Below are 10,794 nucleotides of genomic sequence, written 5' to 3'. Positions count from 1 at the left end.
ACAGCATTGGGTGCATCCCATTGACTATTATGGGGTCCGCTCACTTTCGCCTGGCTGCCCGGCTTTTGGACAGAACAAACAGCGTCGCCTGCAGCCCTTTTTCTTCCGGTATTGTGAGCCTCGTGTGATGGAACCTCCAGGTCCGACAGATGTGAAACCGGACGGATTGTTTCTGGGCTGATACCTGCGACCGCTGCAGACAGAAGTGATTGCCCGGGATCCAGTATACTTGTAGTCTGCCCAGTACAGTGACTTATGTCTCCCTGATGCTGGCCAGTGCTCTGCTGCTGTACATTTACTGCTAGCCGTGCTTCTTTTGAAGAAGGTCCCCAACAGATCTCAGTGTGCAGCTCTTAAGGTGCATTTAGACACAAAGATGATCGCTCATAAGATGGCTTTTGAGTGATCATTTTGCATAAACTACTACTTGGTACTAATGCCTATTAGTACCAATTAGTAGCATGTGAGCAGCAATCAGGGGACAGATCACCCGCTGTTCTCTGAATGAATTCTCTTTGTTCTGCAGGCAAGGGTGACAGCTGAGACAATGTAATCAGCGCTCCCCAGGCAGAGCACAGCATGCGGTCCTGCTTATCAGCTCTTCTGCCGAACAATGGATTTCATGCTGAACTGAAATTCATTGTTCTGCAGAGAAGTGAAAGATGGGCACATTTACACACAACGATTATCACTCAAAAGATGGCTTTTGAGCGAATTTTGAGTGATAATTGTTGTCTTAATTGGCTCTTACACACCAGTAGTTGTTCTGCACCATGCAGTCTGCTCCGTGTTGTCTTCCCACCTGTAACCATCGCCCCTGTTTGATCGGTTGCATCAGGAGCCGTCGTGTGTAATGGGAGGAGCACTAGTGGTACATGCAAGGACCATCTCTTTTAGTAGACCTCCACTGATCTAGATCAGAATGTATGTATACTATATATGTATATTCCATCATGCCTCTGAAGACTGTATGCCGTTTTCTATGTATTTTGCAGGCAGCTGTTGAAGGACCCCCAGGTGCTGTTTGCTGGGTACAAAGTACCACATCCCCTGGAACATAAAATTATTATAAGAGTGCAGACGACCCCCGAGTACAGCCCGCAGGAGGCCTTCACCAATGCCATCACTGACTTGATTAGTGAGCTATCCCTGTTGGAAGAAAGATTCCGAGTACGTATTCAAGCAAGTAGATACTGGAAATGGTTCTCTCTGTTTTAGTGTATTTCTTCTTTTTTATAGTCCTTTTTTTGTATTTAGTTGTTCTGCTTTCTTACCAGTCATATAGAACTACCCCTGCGTACAATGCTGTACAAGCTGCTGTGTTTTGCTGGAACCAAATCTGGTTTAACTCTTTTGCTGCCAGGACACTTTTTACACGTTTTGACAAACACAAAACCTGAATTATAGAATATACACTACGGTACTGTGCAAAATGTTAGGCACAGTACTGCGGCGTATGTAGGCACAGTACTGCGGCGTATGTAGGCACAGTACTGCGGCGTATGTAGGCACAGTACTGCGGCGTATGTAGGCACAGTACTGCGGCGTATGTAGGCACAGTACTGCGGCGTATGTAGGCACAGTACTGCGGCGTATGTAGGCACAGTACTGCGGCGTATGTAGGCACAGTACTGCGGCGTATGTAGGCACAGTACTGCGGCGTATGTAGGCACAGTTAGTCTGTAAAGTGCTGCCAGGTAGGAATGCTTTCAAAATACGGTAGAAGTGTTAAAAGTTTATTTTCGTTAGTTAACAAAATGCAAAGTGAAAAAACTTTAAAATGGTGTAAATCGTGGTGACATTATAGTGATGACTTCTGACGTCATTAGCAGCCAATCACTACAAGTTGCTGGCAGATCAATCAGAGCGATCCTGCCCCAGCAATCACTGTGATTGGTCAGTCAATGCTGATAGACCAATTACAGTGCAGAAGAGGAGAACAATTACAATCTCACTCTCCAACCATCGCAGTGCGTCAGCGGTGATTAGAGAACGAGATTGTGAGGAAGCCCTGTGGAGAGAGTCATTTTACAGCGATCCTCTTAGTGTAGCATCTGACCTGTTAGTTTAGTTTGTGCTCACTCTTATTTAATCAGTGTAAAAAATACAATTTTACAAAAGGTTCTGCAGTGTCCCCATCCCACCGATCGTCTGTTCTTTGGTCACCCACCCAGTGATCGCCTGTCATTAGATAGACATAGGTCTTTTTTCAGCCATTAAACACCATATTACTATGGTCCCCCACCCAATACATATTTTTTCCGTGCAGTTTGTACTTCGGTACACACTGGGCACCAGTACATTATTGGTGCACAATAAATTTAATTCACTTGGAGGGGTGACATCTGCTGCAGATCCGCATCAAAACCCACATCAAATGGTGCAGATTGAAACGTGGTTCTTAATGTGGATCCGCACCAAAATTCACAGTGCAAAATATGCCACAGATTTACACCAAAAACCCCAGAGTGTGAACATACCCTAAAAGGGCCTTTACACTCTCCCATTACAGAAGATCCCTGGGCTTCCTAACAGCAGAATACTAGTTTTCAGACTGCAGTGCATGAAATACTGTAAAATAGAATAAAAATGCAGAAGAAACACTGTAAATAGTACTGTGATCGGTTATCTTAACCTCTTCAGGACCACGGAATACATTTAAACATCTTGCAGTCATGAAGTGTGTATGGAATGGCTCAAAAGCCAAGACCACGGAACACCCGGCGGCTATCAGCTGTTGCTGGCAGCCGCCAATAACTGCCACGATCAGAGCTAGCTGTGATTGCGGCAGGTAACTGTTTAGATGTGTGGTCAGCTTTGACCGCAGCATCTAAATGGTCAGCAAGAGGGGGAGACCATCTGCAGCACAATCAGGGGTGCCGAAGCTAGCGTGCCAACCCGGAACCTACTGAAAGCTCCTAGGTCTAATAAAAGTGTAAAAATAAATAAATGGTGTTTTTTTTTTTGTTTTAACCTTTTCGCTGGAGCAGAATTGGTCCGAAAAAGAAAAGCCCTTCACAGACTAGAGCAACTAAAGTACATTTTTATTATTAGAATATTAAAATACATATATAGGGTACCTAGACGAACACTAAGACATAAATATCACAAACTAAGGCTGCCTGTCCATGGGCGTTGTGATATCCCATGGCAGGGAAGCAGAAGCCAGCTGACTGTTCTCCGCACTGAGCTTATCTGACAGGTTAATCGCGGAGAATCGCAGCATGCTGTGACTTGCCGCCCGCGAGCGGAGAATCGCTGTGATTCTCCACTCGTGGACAAGGGGCTGCACTTTCCAAGCGTTCACTGTGTTCCCCACGGTTGGATTATCGCCACGGGAAACACAATGAAGAATCGCCTGTGGACAGGCAGCCTAATTTTGTTACCTTAATATATTGAATTAGGGCAGCTGGCCTTTTTATTATTTATTTTCTTTGATTTATTTTTTCATTTCAGATACCGTATTTTCCGGCGTATAAGACTACTTCTTACCCCAGGAAAATCTTCTCGGGGGTCGTCTTATACGCCGGACTAACTACCTGTAGAAAAAAAAATCAATACTCTCCTCCCTCTGCATTCTGCGATGATCTGGGGCGTTACTGCAGGCTGTCGCTCCCTCCTCCACGCCGACAGAGCATTGCTTTCTGGAGGCGGGGCTTGAATGCCCCGCCTCCAGAAAGCTAATGCTCTGATTGGCTAACTCAGTGCGGCGTCAGTCAATAAAAGCCCTGCATCCAGAAAGCAATGCTCTGTCGGCGTGGAGGAGGGAGCATCAGCCTGCAGCAGGGCCCCAGATCATCGCAGAACGCCGCGGAAGGTGAGTATCATTTTTTTTTCTACAGGTAGTTAGTCCGGCGTATGAGACTACTGTATATTTTAACTGGAAAAGTTGGGGGTCCTCTTATACGCCGGAAAATACGGTCAATCCTATCTCAGAGACTATTGGCCTTGGCTACTATAATTTAGTGACAGCAATTTTCCAAAGAATGAGGAGCTGGAATTCTTGTACAAAAAGGAGTGCTTGCTTTATTGTGTTTGTGGTATATAAAAGAGGATTCAATGAAACGGAGAACGCGTTTCGAACCTTGACCCGGTTCTTGCAAACAGTGGCGAGGGGGGCGGGAGCTCAGTGCACTGCTCCCGTCCCGCCTCCCCTTGCAGAGATGGGCAGTGTATATCGTCCGGGCGTGAAAACCCGACTGATATACGCCTATCTGAATAAGCCCTGATACTAATAAAGACCACAGCTCACCACGCAAAAAGCAAGCTCTCACACAGCCCAATCGACAACAAAAAATAAGAAAGCTACGGGTCTCAGAATATGGTGCCGGTAAGCAATTTTCATTGCTTAAAAAAAAAAATTAAATTCACATTTTAAAACAGTAAAAGCATTTTAAAAAGTTATAAATTTTGTCTTTTTGTAATTATACTGACCCATAGAACCAAGTTCATATGTCATTTTTATTGAATTGTAAGCGCTATAAAAACTACACCCTTCAAAAATGGCGCACTTGCAATTTTTTCATTTCTCCCCACTTAAAAGTTTTTCCATACATTATATGGTACATTTAAATAGTAACATTCTAAAATACAACCTGTCCTGCAAAAATCAAGCCCACATACAGCTATATTAATGGAAAAATTAAAAAGTAGTGGCTCTTAGAAGGCAGCGGCGTAAAAACGAGAAAAATCTCCTAAGGCCGGCTTCACACGAGCGTGACGGGCTCCGCCGCGTAATATTCCGCAGTGAAGCCCGTCACGGCGCCCCCCAGAGACCCCATACTTACCAGCGGAAGATAGCATGAAGACGCTTCCCCGCCCACCGCCGTCGCATCATGTGACACGCCCACCGCGTCTCATGACGCGGCCGGCCGTGTCACGTGAAGCGCCGGCCGCATCATATGACGCGCCGGCCGCGTCATATGACACGCGGCGGTAGGCGGGAAAGCGTTTTTTCACGCTATCTTCCGCTGGTTGCAGCGGGAGATAGCGTGAACGGACGGCTTCCATTGACTGCAATGGAAGCCGTCAGCGCGTACACCCGCGGCAAATAGAACATGCTGCGGGTGAGGACGGGAGATTTCACGGTGCGAAATTCCGCGGTGGAATTCCGCACCGTGAGCATTGTGCTATTAGGTTCAATAGAACCTAATAGCAGGGGGCAACGCAGCGGATTTTTGCCGCGAATTTACGCGGCGTAAATCCGTTCGTGGGAAGGAGGCCTAAGGGCTCCTGTTCACGGACGGATTTGCATTGTAGACGGATTCCGCCTTTGGACTCCGCACCAAATCCAGCCCTATAGCATTCAATGTAAAAACATGATTTCGTGCCCACGAGCGGAAATGGTTTGCAATTTCTCTGCTCGCGGAGAAGAAATTGCAGCATGCTGTAATTTTGTGCAGGCTATGCACAGACGTCTTCCTTTTGAAGTCAATGGAAGCAGTCCGTCCCACGGCCATTCTGCAATAATCATTGCAGAATCGCTGCAGGAGCCGGGTCATCGCTATAGAGGCGTTGTGGCATCCTCTGTACTGTGAGTGCACGCCGAAGCACAGGCCGGCACATCCGCAATACAGAGAAGATGCTGGACAGGTTCGCAGGGGTCCCCAGCTGGGCATCGTGTCGAACTCTGCTGCGGAATTCCCCATGCGGGGTCTGAGCCGCCCGTGGACAGGTGGCCTAAAACTGCTAATTTCATATGTTCATGTCTTTTCCACCATTATTTATGTTTTGCCATGTCTTCTTTTCTTTAGGTTGCCATTAAGGATAAACAAGAGGGAATCGAATAAATCTGTTTGGAGAATGCTTCTTCTGCTATAACTTTATTTCAGCTTGTACATTGCCCTTTTCTGTGTGCCACTAATATGAAAAGTGTGTGTTTTTGTTTTATACATAAATAAAGTAACTTAAAGAGGTTGTCCCGCGAAACAAAGTGGGTCTATACACTTCTGTATGGCCATATTAATGCACTTTGTAATGTACATTGTGCATTAATTATGAGCCATACAGAAGTTATCAAAAGTTATTCACTTACCTGTTCTGTTGCTGGCGTCCTCGTCTCCATGGTGCCCGTCTAATTTACAGCATCTAATGGCCAAATTAGACGCGCTTGCGCAGTCCGGGTCTTCTCCTTTTCTCAATGGGGCTCCGTGTAGCTCCGCCCCGTCACGTGCCGATTCCAGCCAATCAGGAGGCTGGAATCGGCAATGGACCGCACAGAAGCCCTGCGGTCCACCGAGGGAGAAGATCCCGGCGGCCATCTTCAGCAGGTAAGTAAGAAGTCACCGGAGCGTAGGGATTCAGGTAAGCGCTGTGCGGTGTTCTTTTTTAACCCCTGCATCGGGGTTGTCTCGCGCCGAACGGGGGGGGGGGGGGGGTTGAAAAAAAAAAAAAACCTGTTTCGGCGCGGGACAACCCCTTTAATCTAGTTTTGTTTATTTGAGTTTTATTTCTAATTTTTATTAAGGCCTTTTCCCTCCATATCCATACTTGTTACCCTCGGTCAGATCTGAACCTGGACCTTCAGAACTGCAAGGTAACAGTGCAAACAACTAAGCCACCATGCTTTTTCTTCCTTCTTCTTCTTCCTCCTCCTCCTCCTTCCTCTTGCTTCTCCTCCAGAGGAGGATGAGAAATAAGAGGGAAAAGAAGCTTGGTGGCTCAGTGGTTAGCACTGTTGTCTTGCAGTGCTGGAGTTCTAGGTTCAAATCTGATAAAGGGCAACATCTGTATGGATTTTGAATGTTCTTCTTGTTCTCCTCTTCATCCTCCACCTTCAGAGAAGAAATAACGAGCATGGTGGCTCAGCCGTTAGGACTTTTACCTTGCAGCCACGGGATCCTAGGTTCAAACCTGACCAATGGAAATATCTGTATGCGGTTTTTCAAAACCCCTATGACCCGCAGCACTTCAAGGCAACAATTCTAACCACAGAGCCGTGAAACGGAAATAAACGAAAAGCATTCCAGCCGTTTTGGGGTTTTTTTTGTACGGATTTGTTTTATAAATCTGCCCAAAGAGTGGAAAGAATGCTTCCGGCTTATTTCTGTTTCACTTCCACCTTTTAGTAAAACTATATCAATTGAAAAACCGCTAATGAGAACTTAAAGGGGTTGTCCGCCGCCGAAACTGATTTTTTTCCCCCCATGAATGCCCTGTAGAGGAGAAGCATCACACACTACAGCTTTACTCATAAAAAACTATATTTTGCTCACCTTTTTATTCCTTTCCTTCCCTTTATAAAGCTTGCCTGAAGGATTTTTCAAAGATGGCGCCGCTGGGTAGTTCCCATGATGCACTGCTGCCTTTCTCTCCTCAGTGCGCGCTCCCGATGACACTGGTCACATGACTGGAGGACCAGTGTCATGCACGCTTCACTGCTTTGAATGGAGCCGGCCGGCCCCATTCAAAGTAATGAGAGGGCAGGGAGAGCAGTGCGATCTGCTCCTACTGCTCTGACAGCAGTAGCAAGAGTTTCCTTCATCTCCCCGGCATGTCCCCTCATCACTGGACACTGTGACAACAGTGTCCCAGTGTCCAGTGATGAGGGGACATGCTGGGGAGATGAAGAAATCTCCTGCTACACCTGTCACAGCAGTAGGAGCAGATCCTGATCTCTAGCGGCACTTTCAATAGCAGACGATGGTCTGCTATTGAAAGTGAAAGTAGCACCAAACGTGCCCCACACACACACACACTCCCACCCCCCCTCCAGTCCCCCCCCCACAGCCCCCCCTTCACAGTGCCCACACACAATGCACCCCCGCACAATGACCTCCCCACAGTGCCACCAGCAACCCCCCCCCCCCCTCCCACTCGGCATCTGACAGCCCGGCCGCCGACACTACTAGCACCCCCCCCCTCCCCCTTTCCCCCGCTGCATCTGACAGCCCGGCCCCCACCAGCACCCCCCATCCCCCCAAACCCCCCTTTCAGGTTCTTACCTTACCAAGAAGATCAAGCAGCAGCACGTCCCCTGCAGGCAGACCAGAGCTTCCCAGCCGCTGAAGCTCTACTGCACATGCGCAGTAGAGAGAACAACCAGGAAGCAAGAAGCGCGTCCCCGACGTCCCGTCAAGACATGGAGCCGGCCCGACAAGAAGAACAGAAGACTTGTCGTAACCATGGACGACGGAGGAGCAACACAGGGGGGGCACCCCTAAAGGTAAGTCAATAACTTCTGTTTGCATCATTTTCCATGCACAATGTATATTAAAAAGTGCATGGAAATGGGCAAACAGAAGTAATGAGATGTAATGTTTCTGACCGGACAACCCCTTTAACCTGGAAAGGGGTTTTCCAGGACTGAAAGAAAACATCTAAAGGGCAAGGAAAGGTGTAAAATAAGTCATGCTCACCTCTTAAATGCCCTCCCTTGTCCAGCGTAATCACCCTGATACCTGCTGCCTTCATTCTGGAAGAAGCTACAGCACTTGTACCATTTAATTGTATGCTTCTCAGCCAATCACAGGCTTCAGCTGCAGCTTTTTCCAGAATTAAAGCGGCAGGGACCGGGGCTACGCTGGACGAGGGAAGAAGCATTTAAGTGAGAGGCGTATGGCTTTTTTACTTTCCACTATTCCCTGCCCATTATTTACTATTTTTCAATCCAGGAAAACCTCTGGGTGTGTTTACACGGGGCAAAACGTGCGGCATGTCCACAGCAGAATTGGCTGCAGAAAATCTGCAGCGTACTTTAACATTAAGGGCTCCTGCACACTGTCGGATTTGATTTGTAGAATGTGGGGCCAGTGTCTGTCCCCAGATTCTGCAGATGCATGTGCAATGCGATCTGTATACTTTTACTATTGAGGGTAAACACCCACTTTTTGCTCGCGATTGTCGATGGGACTTTCTAATGTTAAAAACTGCAGTCCTGGCTGCTGGCAGATCACATGACTCTGCACCCAAATCCCACTGCGTTTGCCATGTGGACCAGAAGTTAGGCTCTATGCAAGTCTGAGAAACTCACATTGAGGCATACGGGTAAGTGGGGGGTAAGGAAGAGGGAATTGGACCAATAAAAGAAAAATCTTGTAGTGTTTCTTAAGTCCAATATGCTTATTACCTATGGGAACAGATTGCATCCCGAAGCACTGAAGTCACCTTCATGGTGCGGTATATTGGATACAGAGACGTAGACATCTTTTATTTCACATTTTATTAATTCAGTGTAAAATACAGATATAAAACATTGTAATCCCACATGTAAAATGTACTGTACATCGTCATACTGATCTCTGGAAACATTAGTGTTTAGACGTTTTCTACATTCAACTTACAGCAAGACCCAGATACTGTACCTAGAGGTGGTCAGGCTACAGCGAGTATGTACTGCTTGTAACCCAGTGTCTTGACATTGAACACCACTTCTATATCACATTACCATTGGCCTTAGGTCTTGTCAGTTTCAGGACTGTGGGCTGGACGTTTTTCACACCACCCGTAATATGAGGCCAATTTAATCCATAGATGACATTCATGGGAAGGACAGCCTCACCAGCAAAGTCATTAGTGGAGAGCCAATCATGATCCATGACAGTAAAGACAATGCAGGCAGACTTCCTCCGACACTGCTCTGACGAGACTGAGCTGTGGAAGACATTACAGTATATTAGGGGCACGCAGCTTATTTTACATATACTCATCAAGTGGAAAATGTAAAAAGTAAATCTATACAAAGTATACAGAGCAACATCTGCATGGAGGTTGCATGTTCCCTCTGTGCTTACACAGATTTCCTCCCAAACACTAACATACTTAAACGCGTTGTCTACTATGCACGGAGGGGCAAATTTACTATTGAATAGTACACCAGAAAACTGTCTTACATGCTTTACGGCACACTTATGATGTGACTTTTTTCAGTGGATACAATTAAAAAAAATCAATACTTTTCCGGTTAGGAGTTGTGGCTTCACGGGAAAGGAGCACAACCTATCTGTGCCATTAGAAAGGGACCCTCCTAAGGGTGTGGAGTGCTGAAGAATATATCGCTGCCATATAAGCAACAGGAACTACATTTACATAAGGGAACAATGCTGAGATGAAAAATAAAACCATGCTTTCTCTAAGAGCCCTCATCTGCCTCGCATTGCACTTTAGCCTATGGGATTCAGATCTAGGGTAAACCATAACGTAGGTGGAGCATGGGTCATGGAGTAAGCACTTCTAGACTCCTTACATGGTCCATAAAGAGAATGTGTAACAATGAAAACTCCCTTGCAGCTACTATAATGAGTAGAAAGCAGAAGAGCCAGATTCCAGTCATGTCATTATTATATCTGAACTCACTTTCACTCCCCGCAGTAAACCTGCAAACAATTTGTGCTCTGCATTATAATATATCCCCCAGACTCCTAAACTCTGACAAACACCACAGGGGACTCCTAGATGCTTCATTAGAATACAGTGCACAGGCTATTTGCAGACTTGCTGCGGGGGGAGTGAAAGTGAATTCAGAGATAATCATTACATCACTGAAATTATCTCTCTTCAGCTACCCATCTATATATATAAAGACGAAAGCCCTCACTGACTCACTCACTGACTGACTCACTCACTGACTGACTCGCTGACTGACTCACTGACTCACTCACTGACTGACTGACTCGCCAAAAGTTCTCCAACTTCCCGATGTCGTAAAAACATGAAATTTGGCACAAGCATAGATTATCTCCAAAATAGGAAAAGTAATTGGGTCCCAACTCGATTATTCAATTCTAGCGCAAAAGAATTGGAATCGAAATTTAATGTACATAATCTAAATCTCTCACTTCTCAATGTCATAGAAAC

At 46.3% G+C, this 10,794-nt stretch overlaps 1 protein-coding gene across 1 annotated transcript in view; it reads left to right on the top strand.

The window, feature by feature from the left end:
- The first annotated feature begins 8,052 nt into the window (after positions 1-8,052).
- The window catches only part of LOC136576337 (protein kinase C theta type-like), a 68,431-nt gene continuing 65,689 nt past the window's right edge, over positions 8,053-10,794 (top strand). The window contains exon 1 of the mRNA XM_066575543.1: positions 8,053-8,164. Within this exon, the coding sequence (XP_066431640.1) occupies positions 8,081-8,164 (84 nt within the window). The 5' untranslated portion in view covers positions 8,053-8,080. The remainder of the gene's footprint in view (positions 8,165-10,794) is intronic.

This window comes from Eleutherodactylus coqui, chromosome 1 (genome assembly GCF_035609145.1).
Source record: "Eleutherodactylus coqui strain aEleCoq1 chromosome 1, aEleCoq1.hap1, whole genome shotgun sequence".
Classification (NCBI taxonomy): domain Eukaryota; kingdom Metazoa; phylum Chordata; class Amphibia; order Anura; family Eleutherodactylidae; genus Eleutherodactylus; species Eleutherodactylus coqui.
This window is presented reverse-complemented; position numbering and strand designations above follow the sequence as displayed.